The sequence below is a fragment of the Carcharhinus amblyrhynchos genome, unplaced genomic scaffold, assembly GCF_965287045.1.
Source record: "Carcharhinus amblyrhynchos unplaced genomic scaffold, sCarAmb.v2.hapA scaffold_54, whole genome shotgun sequence".
Taxonomy (NCBI): domain Eukaryota; kingdom Metazoa; phylum Chordata; class Chondrichthyes; order Carcharhiniformes; family Carcharhinidae; genus Carcharhinus; species Carcharhinus amblyrhynchos.
The window spans coordinates 779,696-806,669 of NW_027649795.1; the positions used below are offsets into that span (position 1 = coordinate 779,696).

The window sequence follows — 26,974 nt, forward strand, 5'->3', positions numbered from 1 at the left end:
AAATCGGGCAGTGGTCTATACAATGTCATAGACATCTGGCAGGGAAAGGTGTTGGTAGATCCCACCAGAATCATTTGGCAGAATGTCTCACTGCCAGAACTTTAAAAACATGTAGCTTAGCCGGTGCTGAGGAAGGGTCTCCCATCAGATTCTTCCCACACACCTAGAGTCTCAGCCCCAGCACAGCAGCCTCATGGGCAAGAGAACGTTGTTGTCACCTCCTGGAATGTGCCTTTGCCAAGGAGGTCTGGAGAGAGATGCAGTAGACTATTTGTCAAGGTAAACCCTGAGGAGGTCCACGACACAAACTCTGTGGCTCAGGGAACAGATAACTGGAGGAGGACCATTGAAAATACTCTGGGGCAGCACAGCGAACTTCCGGCTTGGGTCACTGTCTGTACGTTCTCCCTGCGGTCTGCATGGGTTTCCTCCAGGTGTTCCGGTTTCCTCCCACAGTCCGAAAGACTTGCAGGTTAGGATGCATTGACCCGAACAGGCGCTGGAGTGTGGCAACTAGGGGAATTTCACAGTAACTTCATTGTAGTGTTAATGTAAGGCTTAACATGGTTTAATAAATAATAAATAAACGCTTTAGACTGCCCAATGTCGGTCTTCCAGTGCAGAGTTGTCCAGATTGGCACATTCCAAGGACTAGGAAGATCTGCTGAAGGATGCACTATAGCTTGGGGCAACCTACAATGAGGTACAATGTGCAAAGGCTGCCCAAGGGGTGTTTGTCTGGTTAGCCATCAGTGACTACTGGTGTGCCTCAGGGATCAGTGTGGGAATCTCAATGGTTTGCAATTTACTTAGATGATTTGGAGTTGGAACCAAGTGTAGTGTCAAAGTTCACAGATGACACTAAGATGAGTGGTAGAGCAAAGTGTGCAGAGGACACGGAAAGTCTGCAAAAGGATGCAGACAGTTTAAGTGAGTGGGCAAGGGAGTACAATGTTGGTAAATGTGAGGTCATCCATTTTGGTAGGAATAACAGCAAAATGGACAGTTATGTAAATGGTAAAAAATTGGAGCATGCTGCTGTCCTTGTGGCGGAGCAGATTCAATGGGCTGAACGGCCTAATTCTGCTGCTACATCTTATGGTCTTGTACACGAATCACAAAAAGTTGGTTTGCAGGTGCAGCAAGTAATTAAGAAGGCAAATGAACTTTGTCCTTCATTGCTAGAGGGATGGAGTTTAAAAACAGCGAGGTTATGTTGCAGCTCTATAAGGTGCTGTTGAGACCACACCTCGAGTACTGTGTACAGTTTTGGTCTCCTTACCCGTGAAGGATGTAGTGGTACTGGAGGGGGGTGCAGAAAAGATTCACTTGGTTGATTCCGAAGTTGAAGGGGTTGGCTTACAAGGAGACTGACTAGGACTATACTCATTGGAATTCAGAAGAATTGGGTGGGGGGATCTTATAGAAACATATAACCTTATGAAGGGAATAGATAAGATAAGATAGAAACAGGGAAGTTGTTTCCACTGGCAGGTGAAACTAGAACTAAGGGGCATGGCCTCAAAATAAGGGGAAACAGATTTAGGATTGAGTTGAAGAGGAACTTCTTCACCCAAAGGAATCTGTGGAATTCCCTACCCAGTGAAGCATTTGAGGCTACCTCATTGAATGTTTTTAAGGCAAAGATAGATAGATTTTTGAACAGAAAAGGAATTAAGGGTATGGTGAGCGGGCAGGTTAAGTGGACCTGAGTCCACAAGAAGATCTGTTTTATTGAATGGCGGAGCAGACTTAAGGGGCCAGATGGCCTACTCCTAGTTCTTACGTCTTTCATCTATAGTGCATCAGGCAAATGGAAACTGAGCAAGATTGCTTGGGCGGTGTACCTGACATAAGATATATATTGCAAGTATCAGGAGTAATTGTAATTGTATCGAGGCAACTTGTAGAGGAAGATTTTGTATTGAGGAGAGCTGAATTTTATTGTATGCTGTAAACATTCAGTTTGAAATGTTTTGTAACGTACTTTTGTAAATATACGATCAAAGTATAGTTTGAGGGAAAGAAAAAGTTCTCCCAGGGTGAAGCTAACCCACTGCAAGAGTAGTGCAATGTCTCCAAATGTGGGTACACAACATAGCACAATGGTCAGGTTCAATTCCCGGCTTGGGTCACTGTCTGTGTGGAGTCTACACATTCTCCTGCATGGGTTTCCTCCGGTTTCTCCTCTCAGTCTGAAAGACATGCTGGTTAGGGTGCACTGGCCGTACTAAATTCTCCCTCAGTGTACCAGAACAGCTGCCGGAATGTGGCGACTAGGGGATTTTCAAAGAACAAAGAAAATTACGGCACAGGAACAGGTCCTTTGGCTTTCCAAGCCCGCACCAAACATGCTGCCCAACTGAACTAAAACCCCCTATCCTTCTGAGGACTGTATCCTTCGATTCCCATCCTATTCATGTACTTGTCCAGACGCCCCTTAAAACTCACTATTGTATCTGCTTCCACTATCTCTCGCAGCAGTGAGTTCAGTCGGCCATCACCTTGTGTATAAAAAATCTGCCTACTACATCTCCTTTAAACCTTGCCCCTCGCACCTTAAACCTGTGCCCTCTTGTAACTGAATCTTACAGCCTGGGAAAAAAGCATCTGACTATCTACTCTGCCCCCTCATAACCTTGTAGACTTCTATCAGATCGCCCCTCAACCTCCGTCGTTCCACTGAGAACAACCCAAGTTTCTCCAACCTTTCCACATAGCTAATGCCCTCCATACCAGGCAACATCCTGGTAAATCATTTCTGTACCATCTCCAAAGCCTCCACATCTTCCTGGTGGTGTGGCAACCAGAATTGAACACTGTATCACAGTAACTCAGTAAGTGTTAATGTAAGCCTACTGGTGACACTAATAAAGAAACTAAAAACAAATAGCGACCGTATTTGTGGTAGTGGGGGATTGTGCTTGCACTGTCCCAATAATAAAGTAAAAATAAAATTCAACCATCCATGTTCAAGTGCTGCAGAATCTTTTCCAAACATGCCTTTGCTCAAGTGTGAAGTTCCATGATCTTCAACTGCAGCTGCTGGATCAGCTCAGTGAAATTACCAATTGAGATTATTGTAATTGTTTTGAGGCAACACAATTAAGTTAAAGTCTATTTATTAGTCACAAGTAAGGTCTACATTAACACTGCAATGAAGTTACTGTGAAAATCTCCTAGTCACTCACACTCCGGCAGGTGTTCGGATTACACTGAAGGAGAATTTAGCACGGTCAATGCACCCCAACCAGCACGTCTTTCAGACTGTGGGAGGAAACTCACACAGACACAGAGGAGAACGTGCAAACTCCACACAGTGACCCAAGCTGGGAATCGAACCCTGGTCCCCGGCCACTGTACCACACACTCCTGATACTTACATATATATTCAATGTCACGCACACAGTCCAAGCGATCTTACAGTTTCCAGTCCTTCAGTGTACTATGGATGAAAAACATAAGAAGTAGGGACAGGTGTAGGCCATCCAGCCCTTTGAGCCTGCTCCATCTTTGTTTTGTCTGATATCTGGCAGACCTCTGATGCAAAGTGTTGTCTACGACCCAGTGTTGCAGAGCAGCACATCACTAAGGCCTGGACTATGTGCTGAGGGACATACTGGGCAGCTGTAGTAAAGGCCCAGCGGAGAACAGTTATCATCCAAATCCACCAGCTGTTGTACACCCAGGGGCCTGAAACTGTGTAAACCAGTACTGATGGGTATACTGATGAGACAGCAAGGTGGCACAGTGGGTTAGCACTTCTGCCTCACAGCACCAGGGACCTGGTTCGATTCCCAGCTTGGGAGTCACTGTCTGTGTGGAATCTGCACGTTCTCCCCATGGTCTGTATGGGTTTCCTCCAGGTACTCCAGTTTCCTCCCACACTCCAAAGATGTGCAGGTTAGGTTGATTGGCTATGCTAAATTGACCCTAGTTTCGACAGATTAGCAGGGTAGACATGTGGGGTTACGGGGATGGGGTGGGATTATTGTGGCGCAATCTCGATGAGCCAAATGCCCTCCTACTGTAGGGATTCTATGATTCTACATCTTCTGGAATAAACAAGGCCATGCGAACAGTTGCTTTTTATCAAAACAAAAATGCTTTGTGTTTTTTTTTAAACAGGGAAAGCATCACGCACCATTTCACACCGACCACCATGCCATTTGTGTGGTTTTATTTTTTTCTCCCAACTGTAGTCACTCAGTTTTTCAAACGTAACATTAAAGTAATCTTAGCAGCTGATGGCAGAGTGAACAGTTCAAGGATTTCATATTTTGAAGCTCGTATGGAACATTTGCGTGAGAAGATCAGATTGAAGACCTGTGAACAATTGGACACGAGGAAGCTTTCTACACAGTCAAGATCAAAGTCTCTGATGCAAGGTTTTAAGCAAGTGCACTTTAAGAACAGCAACACAAACCGCAGTTACAGATTGTCAAATCCCCACATTGATCACTCCCTGGATTTAGTCAACAGGGGTTTTAGTGTCGACGATGGCACGGCTATGCTGGAGTCCCCCTGCACCAGTATAGATGATGCTTAAGGCAACTTGAAAGGTCTCAGAACAAATAGAACAGCAAAACTATCGGGGAATTCCAGATATTCTTATGAGGCCACTGGAATTAACGTAGGCAAGTTGGAGCGGGGGGGTTGCGGGCGGTGCAGTCATAAAAACTAATTGTCAGGACTCCGTGTCACTGACAGAGAAGATGGTGAAACTTAAGTCTGAGACATAATCAACATTTTAAACTCATGGTGGTCCCTATGCAATCAGGGATTTACTTAGAACCATAGAAAATTACAGCTTAGAAACAGGCATTTTGGCCCTTCTTGACTGTGCTGAACCATTTTTTGCCTAGTCCCACTGACCTGCACTTGGACCATATCCCTCCACACCCCTCTCATCCACGAACCCATCCAAGTTTTCCTTAAATGTTAAAAGTGACCCCACATTTACCACTTTATCCAGCAGCTCATTCCACACTCCCACCATCCTCTGCGTGAAGAAGCCCCCCTAATATTCCCTTTAAGCTTTTCTTCTTTCACCCTTAACCTATGCCCTCTGGTTTTTTTTCTCCCCTAGCCTCAGTGGAAAAAGCCTGCTTGCATTCACTCTATCTATACCCATCAAAATCTTATACACCTCTATCAAATCTCACCTCATTCTTCTACGCTCCAGGGAATAAAGTCCTAACCTATTCAATCTCTCTCTCTGTAACTCAGCTTCTCAAGTCCCAGCAACATCCTCGTGAACCTTCTCCGCACTCTCAACCTTATTTACATCCTTCCTGTATCTAGGTGACCAAAACTGTACACAGTGCTCTAAATTCGGCCTCACCAATGCCTTATATAACCTTACCATAACACTCCAACTTTTATACTCAATACTCCGATTTATAAAAGCCATTTATTCATTCATTACTGGGACATGGACGTTGCTGGCTGGGCCAGCATTTATTGCCCATCCCTAGTTACCCTTGGAGGGCAGTTGAAAGTCAACCACATTGCTGTGGCTCTGGAGTCACACGTAGGTCAGACTGGGTAAGGACAGCAGATTTCCTGCCCGAAAGGACATTAGTGAACCAGATGGGTTTTTCTGACAATGGTTTCACGGTCATCAGTAGATTCTTAATTCAGATTTTTTTTGTTGAATTCAAATTCCACGGGGCGGCACGGTGACACAATAGTTAGCACTGCTGCCTCACAGCGCCAGAAACCCGGGTTCGATTCCCGGCTTGGGTCACTGTCTGTGTGGAGTCTGCACATCCTCTCTGTGTCTGCGTGGGTTTCCTCCGGACGCTCTGGTTGCCTCCCACATTCCAAAAATGTGCAGGTTAGGTGGATTGGCCATGCTAAATTGCCCCTTTGTGTCAGGGAGACTAGCTTGGGCAAATGCATGGAGTTATAGGGTTAGGACCTGAGTGGGATTGTGGTCAGTGCAGACTTGATGGGCACTCTATGATTCTATTCTATTCAGGAATTAGATCCCAGACCATGAACACCCATCTTTTCCATGAACTTTTACATCAATTCACATAAATTTGACTCTGTCCTTAATCGTAGCCAGGGCAAGAATGCCAGATTCACTGAAGATGCAACTTCTTAAACATAAAGGCCAGTTTTAAAAGCTTTACTGTAACAACGTAATGTAATGCAACATCTGCCACGGCAGGATTTGAACCCAAGTCCCCAGAGTACTAGCTGAGGTTCTGGATTAACAGTCTAGCAATAATACCACTAGGCCATTGCTTCCTCCACGAGATAGAAGCCTCAATAAATAACACCTTCAGAGCCACATGTACAGGAGAGCTGAAGTCTAACTGGGAAGTGAAGCTGTTATTCCTAAATGACTACACCTTCAGGAATATATATTCCTGGTCCGCGCTGTTGAAGCAAAACGGATACTCTCATGGTAATTATACTTTCCTTAATTACAGGGATAATTTTTCCTTTCTCTGTTAGCGGGACGTTGGCACCATTGCCCAAGAACAAGCATTTATTGCCCATCCCTAACTGAACTTGAACTGAGTGGCTTGCTCAGTCACTTCAGAGACCAGCTAAGGGGTCAATCTACTTGCTATGGACTTGGCAGTCAAATGGAGACCAGGACAGGTAAGGATGGCAGATTTCCTTCTCTCGAGGACATTAGTGAACCAGATAGGTTTTTACAACAACTAATGACACTTTCATGGCCACCATCACTGAGATTAGCTTTCAAACCTAGTCTCCCATTAAGGACAAAGAAAATTACAGCACAGGAACAGGCCCTTTGGCCCTCCAAGCCTGCACCGACCATGCTGCCTGTCTGAACTAAAACCCCCTTTACTTCTGGGGACCATATCCCTCTATTCTCATCCTATTCATGTATTTGTCAAGACACCCCTTAAAACTCACTATCGTATCTGCTTCCACTACCCCCTCCAGCAGCGAGTTCCAGGCACCCACCACCTCCGCGTGTAAAAAACTTGCCTCGTACATCTCCTTTAAACTTTGCCCCTCGCAACTTAAACCTGTGTCCCCTAGTAATTGACACTTCCACCCTGGGAAAAAAGCTTCTGACTATCCACTCTGTCCATGCCCCTCATAATCTTGCAGACTTCCATCAGGTCGCCCCTCAACCTCCATCGTTCCAATGAGAACAAACCAAGTTGCTCCAACCTCTCCTCATAGCTAATGCCCTCCATACCAGGCAACATCCTGGTAAATCTTTTCTGTATCCTCTCCAAAGCCTCCACATTCTTCTGGAAACGTGGCAACCAGAATTGAACTCTATATTCCAAGTGTGCCCTCACTAAGGTTCTATAAAGCTGCAACATGACTTGCCAATTTTTAAACTCAATTAATCGATCTTAAATTCCACCAGCTGCCGTGGTGAGATTTAAATCCATGACCTTCCCCCAGAGCATTAGCCTGGGTCTCAGATTACTAGTCCAGTGACATTACCACAATTTTTGGCGAATAATCATGAGCAGAATGTTGGACTGAGTGGCCTGATTCTGTGCTGTAGTGTGGTAAAATTCTTTGAGTGCAAAAAATATTTTATACATAGTGTTTAAAAAAATGTGGATAGCCCCATTAATTCACCCAATGAATGAAATAACAATTACAATCCACATTAGCACATCTCATAAAAGAGTAAAAACTTGTTTCCAAACTATAACAATTCAACTATCCTTTTCAAAAAATTCATTGCAGTCCACCTGAAGATTTTTGATGTCAAATATAAAGTATGCTGTCAGATTTATAATTGGCTCACAGTTACAGAGGATGCAGAGTAAGTACCTCATTGTCTGTAATTCTTCGGCTCAATGTTCGAAGAGATCAGCCATCATTGCGAGGCTGTTTAGCGTAGCTGAACTTCTGAGATATTGCCGTCCCAAACTCCCGGCGACGTTTTTAGTGATGTGCGGTCACCGTAAACAGGACTTCTCCCTGAAGGTGTTCCCACGGTGTGTGAGACATTTCCCTGAAGTTAACTCGCCGTCTTTCACCAAACAGTCTGCTTTCCCAAGTTATGGCAAAATCCTGACGGCAGTGCATTGAGCTTACACGTAGGAATTGCGAGAGAGAGAGGAAGCAAGGCAACTTTAGATTCCGCCCGCTCCTCCGATCTTCACACTAATGACTGTCACTGTTCTGGTTGCAACAAGGGGACACCCTCCCAGAATCACCCTGCCAGACCTCACAGTGGAGACAAGGCACCAAATAAACTGTGTTGCTCATATAAATTGGAACACAATTTTTTTTTTAAAAAAAGCAGCATTTTCATCACAAACATACGAAGTGTAACAAGCCATTTGCAACCACAGCAGAAACTGATTTGTTCGCTAATGTTGCAGATGCAATTTAACATCTGCTTTCCCATTCTAAATTGAACTAAAAGTACCGAGGGTAACATGTAGTCTTTAGTGCGTTGTCAGCATAGAGTGAGTGACCTAAAATAGAGGCAATATTAAAACAAAATAGTCCCGGAGGATCCATCCATATTTAAAATATTTTGAAAATGACACCAGTCCTCATGAAAACCAAGAATATAAAAAGTGTCCTCCACGTTTCCCAAAATCCCAAGTGAAAATATCAATAAAATAAAACTCTCTCAATGGGATCCCAACACGTATGGTCCAAACAAGTTCTACAATGAAGAAACGTGGAAAGCTTTGTTTTCTTTCTTCATCAGGTTTCGATTCTTTGGAGAGGTTTTGATGTTCTGTTTTCCTCTCGCTGTCCTCCACCAGACCAGCCAAACAGTTTCACCCTCTGTAACTGAAGCATACCCCGACAAAACTCGCTAACATCAGGCCTGCAGCTGGGTGCCACTGGACAATCTGGGGGAGGGGAGGTCTGATCTCATTTCTCTACCCACAAGGAGCGCCAATCTCTTCATGACACTTCACACACAAAACCTAAATAGGGTGAAAAGCCGTAGGCGAAAAACTGCCCACAAGCACAACCCTAAACAAGAGGCGCATCAATATGCAGCACCCACACATCCTCCTTTCTAATCGTAAAACCTCAAATAAATTAAGATTGAGTGATTGAGCTTAAAAACTAATAAACCCACCATTAACCCAAGCAGTCAAACAAATGTGCAACTTAAAAATTCTGATCCAGCTGTATCAGACAGAGTGAGAGAGAAAGAGAGAGAAGGCCAGAGAGAGAGAGAGAGAAAGCCAGAGGAAGAGAGAGAGAGAGAGAGAGAGAAAGCCAGAGAGAGAGAGAGAGAGAAAGAGAAAAAAAAGAGAGAGGGAAAGCCAGAAAGACAGAGAGAGAGAGAGAGAGATACTGATACACATACACCTGGACAGTCTCAATCATCATTTGCACTCATTATTTAAAAATTCTATATATATAATTTTTATCTGAGCAAATAACTGCAAATGGTTTCCCATTTTAAAAAAGTACCATGAAGCGTTCATCTGGAAACATTCTGTTGCTGCCTTCTGATTGGGTGCATTATCCTGTAGCTACTCCTTGCTGCTACCACCTAGTGTCTTGAAGAAGCTAAACAGAGGCTGCCCTTCTGCCTGTTTCTAGGGAAAAAACGTGGAGTTTAGAGTTGCTCGCCGTAGGACATGTGGACAGGAAGGTCCAGAAGGAATGTCTGCAAAACCTGTAAAATAGAAAATAACATCAGGACTCTGTGGGCAACATACAGATTTTGAAAAGAAAAAAAAAATCTGTAAAAACTGTTCAATAAAAACTGAGGGGGGCTGGACGGGAAAACAGGCTTGGGATGGGATTTTGGCTCACTGTTATCAGTCCAATTCAGCAGGATTCGCTGAACTAGTGGAATAGATCAGCGATCTACTGTGCCACCGTGGGCAGCACAGTGGTTAGCATTGCTGTCTCACAGCGCCAGGGACCCAGGTTTGATTCCCAGCTTGCGTCGCTGTCTGTGCAGAATCTGCGCATTCTCCCTCTATGTCTGTGTCGGTTTCCTCTGGGTGCTCTGGTTTCCTCTCAGTCTGAAAAACTTGCTGGGTTAGGGTGCATTGACCTGAACAGGCGCCAGAGTGTGACGGCTCAGAGAATTTCATAGTAGTGTTAATTTAAGCCTTACTTGTGACTAACAAATAAACTTCATTTTTCATTTGAATGGTGGAGCAGGCTCGAGGGGCTGAATGGTCTAAATCTGCTCCTACTTCAGATGTTCATATAAGGTCATAGCGGTTTACAGCATGGAAACAGGCCCTTCAGCCCAACTTGTCCACGCCACCTTTATTTTAAAACCCCTAAGCTAGTCCCACTTGCCCGCATTTCGCCAATATCCCTCTATACCCATCTTACCCATGTAACTCTCTAAATGCTTTTTAAAAGACAAAATTGTACCCACCTCTACAACTACCTCTGGAAGTTTGTTCCAGACATTCACCACTCTGTGTGGAAAGATTGCCCCTCTGGACACTTTTGTATCTCTCCCCTCTCACCTTAAACCTATGCCCTCTAGTTTTAGACTCCCCTACCTTTGGGAAAAGATATTGACTATCTAGCTGATCTGTGTCCCTCATTATTTTATAGACCTCTATAAGATCACCCCTCAGCCTCCTACACTCCAGAGAAAAAAGTCCCAGTCTATCCAGCCTCTCCTTATAACTCAAACCATCAAGTCCCAGTAGCACCTGGAGAGATATTTGTCTTTTGATAATGAGATGACTTTCAGCTAAACTCTGACCTCCCTAAAATGGGGAGGAAGGCGAAGAAATGGTGGTCATGTGGTAATGTCCCTGGATTACCAATTCAGTGACAATACCATTACCCCCTTCACCGAGTGCCAATCAATTGCTTAACCCGTGGGGAGAAGTGATGGAGTAAAGATGGCAAAGATGGAGTATCTAACCCCATGCTGTACCTGTCCTGGGAGTGTTTGATGGGGGACAGTATCTAACCCCATGCTGTACCTGTCCTGGGAGTGTTTGATGGGGGACAGTGTAGAGGGAGCTTTACTCTGTACCTAACCCCGTGCTGTACCTGTTCTGGGAGTGTTTGATGGGGGACAGTGTAGAGGGAGCTTTACTCTGTATCTAACCCCGTGCTGTACCTGTCCTGGGAGTGTTTGATGGGGGACAGTGTAGCAGGAGCTTTACTCTATGTCTAACCCTGCGCTGTACCTGTCCTGGAAATGTTGTTAGCGACCTACCCTTCTGCACCACATCAGGTAATCCATATGGTTCATAATCGGTTTCATCAAAAGCCACTGAGAGGTGATGCCGGAATTGCCGATTCCTCTGTATTCTAGCAGCCAGTTCAGCAGCATTGATTTTCATCATGACCTCTGCAGGGTTTAATCCCCGTAAGTGTCCTCCAAGATCAGTGTGTCCCTTTGACACCTGGCTGGTCTCAATCTGGTCCCGTTTACCTGCCTGGGCACCCATCTGCTGCCCAAAGACCGGTCTCTGGTCTTCAGCCGAGGCCTGCAGCTCCGGACCTACAGCACCCCGTGCGTCACCATTGAGAGTTTCGGCCTTGCACTGATGAAGGTGATTGACAGCTTTAAACAGAGCCATGTTCGCCGCCTGCAGTGCTTGACGCTTGTCCAGCAAGTCAGAATAGCTGAACGGATTGTGATCAACCTCCTCGCTTTTCTCTTGAAGTGTTTGCTTCAAAGCTTCCAGGTCAGCCCCCAGCTTACTTGCTGTGATCTGCGCGGTACCTTAATGAAATAGCAAGAATATCAAGTTAAAAATTCCTTCTGACCGTGTTAGGACATGATGTGGTGATGCTGGCCTTGCACTGGGGTGGGCACTGTAAGAAGTCTCACAACCACCAGATTAAGGTCTTTCATCAGATGAGTGGAGAGGTAGGTCTCAAACACGGCACATGTAGACAGAGAAACAATTGCAAGATAATGGTGGGAATGTGAGTCTTTACGGGTACAGACAGCGTGCGTGGAGACAGGAATAGCCAAGTTCCAGTCAACTGCTTAACCCATGGGGAGAAATGAGTCACTGGCAAAGGGGCAATTTAGCGTGGTCAATCCAGCTAACATAACATCTTTGTATACTAAGGGGCAATTTAGCACGGCCAATACACCTAACCTGCACATCTTTGTACGCATGAAGACAGCCTCAACCAGAATCTTGAGTTCATGTTGCACTACATGTAACCCCCATCATTCAGCCTGGGTTTGCAAAATCTCACTAACTGTCTTGGCTTGAGACAATTCACACCTCTTTAACCTGTGATTATCCCTCTCTCCACTCACACTGTCTGTAACGACTTGATGACCTGTAAAGACTCGCATTCCAACCATTATCTTGCCATTGTGTCTGTCTATATATATGCCGTGTTTGTGAAGCCTACCTCTCCACACACCCCTGAGGAAGGAGCAGCGCTCCGAAAGCTCGTGATTCCAAATAAACCTGTTGGACTTTAACCTGGTGTTGTGAGACTTCTTACTGTGTTAAGACAGAGAGTGTCTTGCAGCTAAATCTCCAAGAGAAAGAGCTTAATGAAAGATTTGTTGAGTTCTACTTTGTGGTTGCTCCAAGCTTTATCGTTTTCACTACAGATGTGAAATACTCGCTTGAAAATTAGGTCCACAAGTATTCACTAATTAATGACACAATGCAGACAGTCCTTGACTTTACGAGACTTGAGTTGCCCCAAGCGGTTCACGTCACACGATATGTAACCCCCACCATTTGGCCTGGGCTTGCAAAATCTCACTAACTATCCTGGCTTGAGACAATTCATATCTTTTTAACCTGTGATTAACCCTCTCTCCACTCACACTGTCCATACCGTAAAGACTTGATTACCTGTAAAGACTCGCATTTAAACTCTTATCTTGCAATTGTGTCTGTGTCAAATTGTCATGTTTGTGAAACCAACTCTCCACTCACCTGACGAAGGAGCAGCGCTCCTTTACTTATACACTGACACCCCACACATGGCATGGTGATTAGTACTGCTGCCTCACAGCGCCAGGAGCCCGGGTTCGATTCCCAGCTCAGGTCACTGTCTGTGTGGAGTCTGCAAGTTCTCCGCCCGCATCTGTGTGGGTTTCCTCCGGGTGCTCCAGTTTCCTCCCATAGACCAAAGATGTGCTGGTTAGATGGATTGACCATACTAAAGGGCCCCTTAGTGTGAGGGGGACCAGCTATGGTAAATGCATGGGGTTATGGAGATAGACGCCAGGTGGGATTGTGTTTGGTGCAGACGCAATGGGCCAAATGGCCTCCTTCTGCACTGTAGTGATTCTATGATTCTACCTGCACACTGACATTCTGCATGAATGGACAGGTTGAACCCTCTGTTAGGTTGGAAACAAGTGTTTCATTCTGTTAAATCTTTTGGCACAGTCATCATGACTTCAATGCATTTATATGCTTATGTTGTATTTAATAGGCATTCAGAATTGCACATGTTCAAGGTTAATCGTGTAACTGGCAAATGATTGAATAGCTTCCTCCGTACTAACTGAGGAATTTGCATTAAGACGTGCAGACGTCTCTTCAACAACTTGACAGGGCAACAGTTAACGTCTTTGGGTGTCCCATGACTTATTTCTGGTCTTGGTTTAGAAACCAAGCCCGCATCTGTTGAAACAGAACCTCACAGTGCAGAAGTAGGCCATTCAGCCCACTGAATCCACACCGAGACAATGACAGAATATCTGCCCCGGCCCTATCCCCACACATTTACCACAGCTAATTATTCTAACACAAATTCGGACATTAAGGAGCAATTTAGCATGGCCAATCCACCTAACCTGCATATCGAGTGTGGGAGAAAACCTACGCAGACACATACAAACGCCACACAGTCATGCAAGGCTGGAATTGAACTTGGGTCCTTGACACTGTGAGGCAGCAGTGTTAACTACTGTACCGCTCCAAATCAACGATGAGTAATATGGCTGAAGGGTAATTCGCACAGTACCTTGCTGCTGGCTGCTGATTGGTAGGGGGGCTTCACAAAGGCCATTCTCCTGCAGGCCATCAGCAGGAATCTCTTTATCCACAGGGCTTCTCTCCAACTGCTTCAGCTTGGCTTGCAGTTCCATCTTTTCTTCGTTGAGCTGGGCAGCTACTCTCTGCAGATGGTCAACCTGCAAGCAGACAGGTGATTAAGGTGCACCGGTTACTGGGAGCTTATGCGACTGCGATCCTATTTGGTTGGCTTGAGCATGAAAGGTCATTCAACAGTGATAACCTGCGTGCTACGTCAAATTCTAACTCAAGCTCCGCACATCAGAAACATTTTTTTGACTGGAGGGGGAGTCAAAGACTATGGGTGGAGGATGTAAAGGAAGGAGGCAGGAAAGGTCACAATCGGGTCAGCTCTGAACTTATTAAGTGGTGGGGCAGGCTCGAGAGGCCAAATGGCCCACTCTTGTTACCGTGTCATAATTTTTTATGGGCAAAAAGCTCAACTTTGAGCAACATAAGTGCACAGGGTGAAAAATGTAGACAAAGGGAATCTGATCTAACAGAGAACAGTCCTGCCATGGTTTAGCTAGTGGAACTGAGACACGGGCAGAGGACAGCCTTTGCAGAGCTCAACTGCAGAGAAGTTGGGGCACTCAGTGCCTCCGGAGAGGGGAAATCTGTTGGAATTCCACATCCTAATGGCTTCCCGACCTGGAAGTTCAATTATGGCCACCTGTGATGGCAGCTAGGCTAAATACAGAAACGTAGAAGATAGGAGCAGGAGGAGGCCATTTGGCCCTTCGAGCCTGCCCTGCCATTCATCATCATCATGGCTGATCGTCCAACTCAATAGCCTAATCCTGCTTTCTCCCCATAACCTTTGATCCCGTTCGGTCAAAGTGCTATATCCAGCCTCCTCTTGAATACATTCAATGTTTTGGCATCAACTACTTCCTGTGGTAATGAATTCCACAGGCTCACTGGGTGAAGAAATGTCTCCTCACCTCCGTCCTAAATGGTCTGCCCTGAATCCTCAGACTGTGACCCCTGATTCTGGATTCCCCCCACCATCGGGAACATCCTCCCTGCATCTACCCTGTCTAGTCCTGTTAGAATTTTATAAGTCTCTATGAAATTTCCCCCCACCCTCATTTGTCTGAACGCCAGCGAAAACAGTCCTAACCTAGTCAATCTCTCCTCATACATCCATCCCGCCATCCCTGCAACAAGCCTGGTAAACCATGAAATATCAGAGGTACCATCCCAACGCACACAAAAAGAACAGAATCGTGGGCTGGGACCAAAGATTTACAGAACCACAGAAGAAAAATTTAGCAGCGGAGAGGAAAAGATAGGGTGCAGGGAAAAGCTAGGCGACAGCAAATTAACATTTTGATATGCGATTAAAAAAACTCATTCTGAATTATGATGTGGTGTTTCCACATGAGAAATTAAATTGTCCCAATAATAACTTCTAACAGAGGCTTGCTTTGGAGAATAAAAAGGCTAGCATTTATACGGCGCCTTTCACAGCCTTAGGGCGAGATGATGGCACAGTGGAGTTATCACTAGACTAGCAATCCAGAGACCAAGGGTAATGATCTGAGGGACCCGGGTTTGAATCCCATAATGATAGATGGTGAAAGCTGAATTCATTATAAACCTAGAAAGATGACCATGATAACACTATCATTACAAAAACCATCTGGTTCATAAAGGAAATCTTACCCGGTTTGGCCTAGATGTGACTCCAGATCCACAGCAATGTGGTTGATGCTTGCAAGCCAGTCAGTTCAGGGCCACATAGGGATGGGCAGCAAATGCTAGCAGTGCCACTAACACCTTCATCCCATTTAATTAAAAAAAAGACACCCCAAAGCAGTTTATGGACAATGAAGTACTTCTGAAATTGTCACTGTTGTAACATGACAGCCAATTTGTGCATAACAAGTTTCCATAAACAGCAAACCATCAGGTTATCTGACTTAGCGATGGTGCAAGACAGTTAATTATTGACGAGGATACTTAATAACTCCTATTCTTTACAAAATAGGGCCCTGGAATCTTTTACATCACTCAACAAGATAAACATGTCCTCAGTTTAACTTCCCTCACAACATGCACCGAACAGTCTAAATGTAGACATGTGTTGTGGTTCTGTAAACCCTTCCAACATTACAGAAGGACAGCACAGTTGGCACAGTGGGTTAGCACTGCTGCCTCACAGTGCCAGGGACCAGGGTTCAATTCCTGGTTTGGGTCACTGTCTGTGTGGAGTCTGCACATTCTCCCCATCTCTGCTTGCGTTTCCTCCAGGGACTCTGGTTCCCTACCACAGTCCGAAAGACATGTTGGTTAGGAGTATCAGCCGTGCAAAATTCCCCCTCAGTGTACCCAAACAGGCACCGGAGTGTGGCGACTGGGAGATTTTCACAGTAACTTCATTGCAATGTTAATGTAAGCCTACTTGTGACACTAATAAATAAACTTTAAAACTTATAAGAAAGAATTCAATATTTATAAAAGGTCACACCTACCGCCCTGCAACATCTGCCACAGAACTCCCACAGCTAGTCCAGATGCTATCAGCCCCAACCCCAAAGTCCCTCCGATCACTTACTGCTCTTCAAAAGATTTGCGACTTGGCCCCAGGGAAATGCAAACTAGTCAGGAGAAAACGGGCAACTGGAGACAGGGTAGGATAATAAATATATCAACTCACTACGAGCAGTGAGTACACAATTCCAAAAATACTTCATTGCCTGTGAAATGGTTTGAGCTATCCTGGTGACGGGAAGATGCTCTGTATAGACAAAAGTGTTCTGGCTTGAAACAGAACATAAGAGGAAAATGGCTTCTTTGGGTGTATCAATCTATAGAGCCAGAGCCCTGGCACCTGCAGGAAAACATGGGGGAGCATTCGGAAAATAGAGGAGAGAAAAATAATTGCACAGCACCTGACTCTGTAGTTCAGATTTCTCAGATTGGATTTGCTCCAACTCTCCCTGAAGTTGCTGCTGTGAGTGCTTTGCAGTTGTGACCGTGTTCTTTAATGTCCTGCATTCTCCTTCCAGCTCCTGCATTTGGTTTTGCATCCCCTGCGACGAGTGCCATTCCACCTGGTCACTGTTCTTTGCAGTTTCACCGGTGGCACTGTCCGCTGAAACCTTCTGTTTCCCCTCTCGTAGGGCCGCCAGCTCCAGCTCGACACAGTGTCTGTCTTCGGTGCTCTTCCTCAGCAGAGCCTCGCTGGATCGGAGTGCGTTCAGCAAGTCTTCCTTCTCAGCCCGCAGGTCATTGGCTGCCTCCTGGGCTTTCCGAACTTCCGCATGGAGCTGCTTCCTCTCTCGTTCCAGAACAGTGCACCTTTCGCGCACGGAGGTTAACTCCCCGTTCAAAGCACCAACTGCTTTCAGGTTTAATTCTTTCGTCTTTCGGTGTTCCTCTTCAGAAACCTTGAGAGCTTCGCTCAATCTGCCAGTCACCCTCTCCACTTCTTCAATCAGCTCTGCCTCCGTTCTCAATTCTTCAACTGAAAGCTGCTCTTCCAGAACCAGAGCCAGTTTGGAGTCGGCGATCCCACTCGCTCCCCCCTCAGTTAGTGTTTCAGCTTCGCCTGGGGATCTCTCGATGCGTAGAGTCATCAACTCCTCCTTCAACTCGCCGCTCTTCATCTGAAAACCATCAGGGCATCTGATGCTCTGCTGGTTATTGCTCTGCACACAGTCCAGTTCCTTATGAAGCTTTGTGCCTTTGGCATCTTGTGTCAGCCGAATTATGTTCTGCTGTGCCGGATTGATTTCAGAGGTCATTTCTGGTTTGTCCTTGGTGGACAAGAAAGAATTTGACCCCTGCTCCTTTGGCACGGCTAGCGCTTCTGCATCAGGGCTGTCTTTGATTTTGATTATCTGCTGGGCTTGTTTGGCAGGGTCCTCCCTCACTTGTGACATCTCTTGCACAGCAGAAAGCGACAGCACCTTGGATTCTTCGAATTGATCCTCCTGTGTGGGAATCAAGTGCTCCGTAGGTTGGAACGAGGAGTTGTCAAGTGCATTTTCATCGTGGCTTGCCTCTGAATTTTGTACAGTCCCATTGGCAGGCCCACCCTTTATCAGGAGGGCTTGCTCGCCTGACCCTAACCTTCCCATGGACAGCTCGTCACCATTTCCCTGCTGCTCGGCTGGAGAGAACTGCACCCCACGGGTTTTCCCCAGGAGACCCGCTTTGTCAGTGGACCTCTGCACAGATTTCTCCTGCAAATTAGCTTTCAGCTTGCTATTCTCCTTCTGGAGGCAGGACAGAAGCTTGGAAGCATTCTGCAGACGTTGGTTTAAAACGCGAATGGTCTGATCCTTCCCCTCCATGCTCAGGAGAAGTCCTTCAATGTTCTTACTCTGGACTTCCAGGGCCACTGTTAACTGCTGCGTCTCCCTGTGAATTTTGGCCTGCAGGCCGTCAAACCGCTCCTCAGCCTGCCTCTTCTCTCGCTCCTCCTGCTCCTTCTCTGCGCCCAGCTCTTGGCACTTCTGCTCAAGTTCACCCAGAAGTTTCCGGAGCTCCAGCATCTGCTGGTCAGACTCGAGTTGCTGCGCCACTTTGTGCCTCAAATACTCCAGGAAAAGCTCCCGACCACCTTGCCCGTCAAACTCCTTCACAATTGCCAGGAAATGAGTTTTCTCCTCGTCCAGCCTCCGTTTCAGCATCTCTCTCGGGTCGCAAGACCGGCGATTCGGCGAGGGCTCGTTCAGCACAAAGTTTTGGCTATCTTTGTACTCTGGAGATTCCAGGAGCAGGTCACTGCTCTCATTGGCATCGACAGCCAACCAGCCATTTGCCTTTGCGATCTCCTCGATGCAGCTTCTTTCACAGTCAAGTTCCACGATCTGCTGTTCCAGCAACTGCATCTTCTTGGAGGCAGCGCTCTGCAGAACCTGTATTTCATCCTCATCTGATTTTGTACCTTCGGATCCAGTGAGCTCAGAGACTCTGACACGCTGGAGCTCCAGCACCTTGTTGGCTTCCAGCAGCTTGGCCACCTTAGTCCTCTCGTGCTCCAGCTCCTTTTCCAGGCTACCAATCTGACCCGCCTGCAGAGTAACCAGTGCAGTGGAGCACTCGGCCTCTGCCGCGCATTTTTGCACTGCCTGCTTTAGCTCACACCTCAGCTCTGCCACAGTCTGTTGGCTCTTCTGGCCTTCGGTCACTTCACTGTCAAGCGCCTGTCTCAGGTGATCCAGCTCTTGCTGCAGCAGCTCATTTTTTGCTTTTACTTCGTCCAGTTCCACCTCACGTTGTGCAAGATGTGCAGACACTGTGACTGGTTTGTCAAGCTGGTCACCCTTCTCTGCGGGGTCACCAGGGACGACAGCATTTTCTCCTCCACTCGCATTGAACACTTCCTTTGTTTCTTGATCCAACTCTTGGAACCGTGCCCCCCCTTTCTCTTGAGGAGCTGGGAATACATCCCTTGCTTCTTCCGAGCCTCGGGCTTCTCCCGATGCTCCACTGGGCACAACTTCCAATGTCACGCCAGCGTTTAAACTCAGATCTTTCTCCAGGTGGACCCCTTCGTCTTGGTCCAAATGAGTAGGCGACACCACCAGTTCCAATTCTCCGAGTTTACTTCCTTCCACCGAGTCCAACATGTTCTTCTCTCCAACCGTCACCGGCCATCCCACGACTGTCGCTGCACCGTCAAACTGGTTTGATCTATGGCCGTCTCCCTCTTCAGCTAGTTTACACTTGTCAATCTCTTTTTGGTCCTTGTTATTCAACTCGCACGCCGACAAGGCAAGACCCTCGTTCCCGGAGTTCGGCTGGAATTCACCATCCAGCCTCTGCTGAAGATCTTTCAGTTTGGACGCAAGAGTCAGGTTCTCAGCTAGAATTAAAACAAGAAACCTTGTTAAGATTGTTGGTGATGATGCAACAATGTCTGTTTCTCAGCAAGAACATTCCTTTATCAGCTGCCTTTACTGTTGTGGCATTGTACTTGGACATAACATAGCCTAAGTGATCACTATAACTGACCAGTGTCTCAGCAGAGTCATCAAACAACAGAGCATGGAAAACAGGCCCTTTGGCCCAACTAGTCCAGGTGACCATGGTGTTCTTCCAATTGCCCACATCCCTCTAATCCTTTCTATTCATGTACTTATCCAAATGCTTTTTAACTGTAGCTATTGCACCTTCCAAATCCACTTTCTCTGGCAGCTCCTTCCATACACACACCACCCTCTGCATGGAGAAGTTGCCCCTTGGATCCCTTTTAAATCTTTCCCCTCTCACCTTAAATCTTATGCCTTCTAGTTTTCAACTTCCCTTCCTGGGAGAAAGGTTACGTGCTTTCATCTGGCCGGGCGGCACAGTGGTTAGCCCTGCTGCCTCAAAGTTCTAGAGACCCAAGTTCATGTCTGTGCGGAGTCTGCACGTTCTCCCCCCCACCCTTGTCAGCGTGGGTTTCCCCCAGGTGCTCCGGTTTTCTCCCACAGTCCAAAGATGTGTGGGTTAGGTGGATTGGCCGTGTTAAATCGACCCTAGTGTCAGTGGGGTTAGCAGGCTAAATATGTGAGGTTAGGGGTATAGCGCCGGGGTGGGATTGTGGTCATTGCAGACCCGATGGGCCTCCGTCTGCACTGTAGGTATTCTATCCTATCTGTGTCCCTCATGATTTTATGCACCTTAATAAAGTCAACCTTCAGCTCCTCTGTTCCAAGGACTAAAGTCCTAGTCTGGTCAACCTCTCCCTACAACTCAGACCCACTGCTCCTGGCAATATCCTTGTAAATCTCATTTGCATTCTTTCCAGTTTATTAACGATTTTCCTGTAACAGGGTGACTAAAACCATACCCCACACTCCAAGTGCAGCCTCACCAACCACTTTTACAACTGTAACATAATGTCCCAGCTCCTATACTCGATGCCCTGACTGACGAAGGCCAGTATGCTGTATGCCAGTATGGGCTCTTTCCCCCCTTGACAGAGGACACAGTCTTGTTAGATGGAGTCAGCGTGTTAATGGGCAGGAGGGTACAAATAGCAGATTGCCCTGTCCTACCCCGGTGCAACAAGATGAAGCCTCCAAAGCAGTGGGAGACCAGGAGTGAGAACATCAATCAACGGATTGAGGTGGTCTCTGATAAACAGGCACAGCACTAAGCCCCGCTTTTGCAATTTTACTAGCCACTCAGGAAGAGAGCCTGACATTCGCAGCACGGTGGCTAGCACTGCTGCCTCAGAGCGCCAGGGACCCGGGTTCAATTCCGGCCTCTGGTCACTGTGGAGTTTGCACAGTCTCCCTGTGTCTGCATGGGTTTCCTCGCACACTCCACAGATGTGTGGGTTAAGTGGATTGCCCATGCTAAATTGCCCCTTGATGTCAGGGGGACTAGCAAGGTAAATATGGGTTCTTGATAAGAGAGGGGATTAAGAGTTATGGGGAGAGGGCGGGAAAGTGGAACTGAGCCACAACAGATCAGCCATGATCTTATTGAATGGCGGGGCAGGCTCGAAGGGCTAGATGGCCTACTCCTGCTCCTATTTCTTATGTTCTTATGTTCTTAAATATGTGGGGTCAAAGGGATAGGGCCAGGGTAGGATTGTGGTCAGTGGAGACTCGATGGGCCAAATGGTCTCCTTCAGCACTGCAGGGATTCTATGATCCAACTTGAGTTGAAGGGCCACTCTAAACTACCGTTACTCTTATTCAACAATGTGAGGGGACATAAATACATTGGGGGAGAACTATAGATACTGTTTACGCAGGAGTCTCACTTTTGATTTCATCTCTCGATCTGTGACTCAGAATTAGCTCTTTCTCCAGCCTTTTCAGCTGTGCTTCGAGGTGCGCGATTCTCTGGGTGCTTTGGTCTTGCCAGCTGCTGAAGCGGTCTTTCTCCTTCAGTGCTTCCTGTGAGGCGGAAATAAGTCACAAACAGGAAGAAAACAAGATCAGCGGGGTTACACTGGAAACTGCTATCAATGCATCTCCATCAATCTCGGACATCAATAACTGAGATGTCATAGCAACGCATTAGACACCGGCACGCAATCTTGGGTGAAGTCAAACAGGCTGCCCCTGCAGCTCCCTTTCTCCTTCCCACCCTATCCTTATTCTAACATTCTAACAGGATTAGACAGGTGGGAGAGGTTGATCTGACTGAAAATTTCATGAGGCACAAGTTCAAGGGGGGAAAGGTTCAGTACACGTGTGGGGGGAAGTTTTGTTTTTACACAGCGGGTAGTGGGGGCCTGGAATGGGCTGCCAAGTCAGGTGGTTGAGGCAGTTACGTTAGCCACATTTAAGACTTATCTTGGTAGGCATACGAACAAAAGGGGAACAGAAGGATATAAAGTGGTTGGTTTAAATAGTAAATGTGACCAGTGCAGGCTTGGAGGGCCGAAGGGCCTGTTCTTGTGTTGTACTGTTCTTTGATATTAAAGGGGAACAAATAGAAAGAAACTATTTCCACTGGTTGGGGAGCCTAGGAATACAGGACATAGTGTAAATTTTACAGCCAGACCTTTCAGGAGTGGAGGGTGGCAGGAGTTTCTAACACATTCAGCAAACTGCAACTGATGATAGGTCAATTGTTCATTTTCAAATCAGAGTTCAGTGGATTTTTGATAAATCAAATTTATTAAGGGATTAGGGGCAAAAGCAGACATAAGAATCAAGGTCACAGATCTAATTGAATGGTGTAACTGATTCCAGGGGCTGATTAGCATACTCCAGTCTCTGCGCTTTGAACAGTAGAGGGCTCAGAAATTCTGAAAGGGAGGTTTCCTTCAACACAGTAACATTACCTGGAGACTTTTCTGCAGATTGTCCCCCTTCCTCTGGCGCATTTCCAGTTCCTTCTCAGCGCAGTGAAAATTAGCCTTGACTTCCTCCAACTCCCTGTCCACCAGCTGTTTCCGTGCTGCCATCTGTCAGAAAGAAGCTGGACAAGCTCAAAGCACCATTCCAACAGACTACACGGCCGAGAAAATGATGTTTTTTTGGCTGAGGTCAGGATGGCCACAAGATCTACAAGTGGGCGGCATGGTGGCACATAGATTAGCACTGCTGCCTTACAGCGCCAGGGACCCGGGTTCAATTCCCAGCCTTGGGTCACTGTCTGTGTGGACTTTGCACATTCTCCCCGCGTCTACATGAGTTTACCCTGGGTGCTCTGGCTTCCTTCCACAGGTGAACTCTCAGCCACCTGACGAAGGGACAGGCTGTCCCGAAAGCTTGCGGCATTTGCTAAAAATAAACCTGTTTGGACTTTAAACTGGTGTTGTGGGATTTCTTTGTGATTTTCCTCCCACAGTCCAAAGATGTGCAGGTTATGTGGATTGGCCATGCTAAATTGCCTCTTATTGTCCAAAGATGTGCAGGTTAGGTGGATTGGCCGTGCTAAATTCTCTCTCAGTGTACCCGGACAGGTGCTGGAGTGTGGGCGACTGCCCCAGCTAGCCCCCTGACAGTAAGGGGCAATTGAGCACGGCCAATCCATCTAACCCGCACACCTTTGGACTGTGGGAGGAAACCAGAGCACCCGGAGGAAACCCACACAGACACGGGGAGAACGTGCAGATTCCACACAGACAGTGACTCAAGTCAGGAAACAAACCCGGGTCACTGTGCCACCGAGCCGCCCGATACTGACTATTAAGGGGCGTCTGGACAAATACATGAATAGGACAGGAATAGAGGGATATAATCCCCTGAAGAGTTGGAGGTTTCAGTTAAGCCGGGCAGCATGGTCAGTGCAGGCTTGGAGGGGCTCAAGGGCCTGATCCTGTGCTGTAATTTTCTTTGTCCTCTTACCTTATCGATTGTAGATTGTAAAGCCAGGTGCTCACTCTTCAGCTTCTGGATCTCTTGGTTGAGTTGGTTTTTCTCCTGTTTACACTGATGCTCGAGGTTACGGTACGCACGGTGCTGCTCTGACAGCTCCTGTAATTTGGGGTGATGGGGGGAAAGACATATCACAAAACACTTTTATTTGGTCTCTCACCAGTTAGCTGTCATTAACACTGAGTAATAGAACTGGAGAGTTGATCGCCTAGTGGTATTATCACTAGACTATTAATCCAGAAAGTCAGCTAACGTTCTGGGGGACCCGAGTTCGAATCCCGCCGCGGCAGATGCTGGAATTTGAATTCAATAAAAAAAAAAATCTGAATATAAGAATCTACTGATGACCCATTGTCGGAAAAACCCACCTGGTTGACTAATGTTCACAGTAAGTAGTCTCACAACACTGGGTTAAGGTCCAACAGGTTTATTTGGGATCGTGGTAGCAAATAAACCTGCTGGACTTTAACCCAGTGTTGTGAGACTACTTACTGTGCCCACCCCAGTCCAACGCCGGCATCTCCCATCATCATCCTTAATGCCCTTTAGGGAAGGACATCTGCTGTCCTTGTCTGGTCTGGCCAACATGTGGCTCCTGATCCACAGCAATGTGGTTGACTCTCAACTGACCTCGGGCAACTAGGGATGGGCAATAGATGTTGGCCGGCCAGCAATGCCCATGTCCCACGAATGAATAAAAAAAAATTTAAAAAGGGTTGACACATGGGTGCACCACATTACAACAAGCAAACATCAGCCTGCTGGATTCTTGGTCACCCGCGATGGCAAGCTGCCAGCATTGATAAGATGCCTCAGAAAACAGTCCAACACATACTTCCCCACAGGCCACATACCAGAGTCAGTTCTGTTGAGGAGAAACACAACTTCACCCTGAAGATCAGCCGGACATTAGAAATGCACTCAGCAAGGCTTAGGAAGCAGCGGAAAGGCAAATAATATATATACTTTTTTTAAATCAGCCAGGACTCCTGCTCCCAGCCACCATGGAATGCTGGAAATTACAAATCTGGGAATCTTTGCTTAACAGCGTCAGGCTGTGCCCATTGCTACCTCTCAGCCTTGGCTTCCACAGGAACAGTGAGCGATAATGGAGAACTGTGGGTGCCAGAAGGACCGTATTGCAGCACAGGATGCGTCATCTTAACTCTAACTTGAAACCCCATTTGCCTCCTCCCATCACCCAAGTGGAAATCAGTGAAGAGTGTGATGCAATGCTGGCTCTCAGCTCAAAAAAAAACGATATTGATGTATAAACTCTTTTTAAAATTTGTGTTTGGGACGTGGACGTCGCAGGCTGGGCCAGCACTCATTGCCCTTTCCTGAGGGCATTTGAGAGTCAACCACATTGTCAATGTGGCACTGCAGCCACAGCAAAGAACGAAGAACAAAGAAAATTACAGCACAGGAACAGGCCCTTTGGTCCTCCAAGCCTGCACCGACCATGCTGCCCATCTGAACTAAAACCTCTACTCTTCCAGGGACCATATCCCTCTATTCCCAACCTATTCATGTATTTGTCCGGATGCCCCTTAAGAGTCACTATCGTATCCACTTCCACTACCTGCCCCAGCAGCAAGTTCCAGGCACCCACTACCCTCTGTGTAAAAAAATCTGCCTCGTACATCTCCTTTAAACCTTGCCTCTCGCACCCTAAACCTGTGCCCCCTAGTAATTGACTCTTCCACCCTGGGAAAAAGCTTCTGACTATCCACTCTGTCCATGCCCCTCATGATCTTATAGACTTCTATCAGGGTCGCTCCCTCAACCTCCATCATTCCAATGAGAACAAATCGAGTTTCTCCAACCTCTCTTTATAGCTAATGCCCTCCATACCAGGCAACATCCCGGTAAATCTTTTCTGTATCCTCTCCAAAGCCTCCACATCCTTCTGGTAGTGTGGCGACCAGAATTGAACACTATATTCCAAGTGCTGCCTAATGTTCTATAAAGCTGCAACATGACTTGCCAATTTTTAAACTCAGTGCCCCAGCCAATGAAGGCAAGCATGACGTATGCCTTCTCGACTACCACATCCAAATTGCCACTTTCAGTGACTTGTGTACCTGGACACCCAGATCCCTTTGCCTATCAATACTCATAAGAGTTTGGCCAGATCGGGTAATGATGACAGATTTCCTTTCCTAAAGAACACTAGTGAACGAGGTGGGTTTTTCCGACAATCAACAATGGTTTCATGGTCGTCAGTAGATTTTTAATTCCAGTTTTTTTTCCACTGAGTTCAAATTCCACCATCTGCTGTGGCGGGATTCAAATGCTGTGGCATTTCCCTGGGTCTCTGGATTACTAGTCCAGTGGCAATATCATTACCACCTCCCCTTAAGAACTGAAGAGTTTGTGAGATGGAGGCAGCGGCAAGAGACCGAAATGGTCACGACTGAAAAATTAAGACAATTGCATTGATGCAAGTGGCTCTGTTTATTCTAACCTGCTGGTGTTCTTTCTCCTTGTCCTTAGATTTTTGCTCCAACTGGCGTCGAACACTTTCGGCATTCTGTCTTTGGCAGCTCAGCTCATCGGAAACCTGCTTCAACTTCTGCTCCAGAACTGCACACTGACAAGATGAAAGAAAAATGAATCACCAATGTGTTGATTTGAGAGAGAGTGTCAGGGATTTATTTTGTATTTAACCACTAGGGGCTGCTGAAGAGCAGGTCACACCATGCCACACACACCTGTTACAGATTATATGGCGAGATACTCCTCTTTGGGTGTTTGGTGTTAGTTCTCAGAGGGGTAGTCACCCTCCGCTTTTTAAACATACCCAAGAACATGAATACCTTAGTAAGATCTACCAGCACAAACTTTACAATAGTGATCTTAACTCTACCTTCCTGTCTGCCCCCACTCCTAAACCAATAACCACTGATTTCTTTGTAGATCAAAAATCTGTGTCTAATTCAGCATTGAACACATTCAAAGGTTTGGGGCAGCACAGTGGTTAGCACTGCTGCCTCACAGTGCCGGGTTTGATTCCCGACTTGAGTCACTGTGTGTGTGAAGTTTTGCATGCTCTCCCTGTATCTGCATGGGTTTCCTCCAGGTGCTCCGATTTCCTCCCACAGTCTGAAAGATATGCAAGTTAGGTGGATTGGCCATGTTAAATTGTCCTTTAGTGTTGGGTGGGGTGGGCTAGCTAGGGTAAATGCATGGCGGATAGGGCCTGGATGGAATGGTGGTTGGTGCAGACTCAATGGATCGAATGGCCTCCTT

At 46.6% G+C, this 26,974-nt stretch overlaps 2 protein-coding genes across 4 annotated transcripts in view; both read right to left on the reverse strand.

Annotated features, from left to right (window-relative positions):
• Positions 1-9,530, reverse strand: part of LOC145337637 (RNA-binding protein 4-like) — a 104,298-nt gene extending 94,768 nt beyond the window's left edge. Inside the window, exon 1 of the mRNA XM_080182449.1 lies at positions 9,409-9,530. Within this exon, the coding sequence (XP_080038575.1) occupies positions 9,409-9,432 (24 nt within the window). The 5' untranslated portion in view covers positions 9,433-9,530. The remainder of the gene's footprint in view (positions 1-9,408) is intronic.
• The window catches only part of LOC145337633 (uncharacterized), a 39,721-nt gene continuing 22,254 nt past the window's right edge, over positions 9,508-26,974 (reverse strand). For all 3 annotated transcript variants that reach the window (XM_080182438.1, XM_080182439.1, XM_080182440.1), the window contains exons 8-15: positions 26,190-26,315; positions 23,693-23,821; positions 22,684-22,806; positions 21,652-21,787; positions 16,835-19,758; positions 13,888-14,056; positions 11,144-11,656; positions 9,508-9,616 (exon numbers count right to left, since the gene is read on the reverse strand). In XM_080182438.1, the coding sequence (XP_080038564.1) occupies positions 9,537-9,616; positions 11,144-11,656; positions 13,888-14,056; positions 16,835-19,758; positions 21,652-21,787; positions 22,684-22,806; positions 23,693-23,821; positions 26,190-26,315 (4,200 nt within the window). In that variant the 3' untranslated portion in view covers positions 9,508-9,536. The remainder of the gene's footprint in view (positions 9,617-11,143; positions 11,657-13,887; positions 14,057-16,834; positions 19,759-21,651; positions 21,788-22,683; positions 22,807-23,692; positions 23,822-26,189; positions 26,316-26,974) is intronic.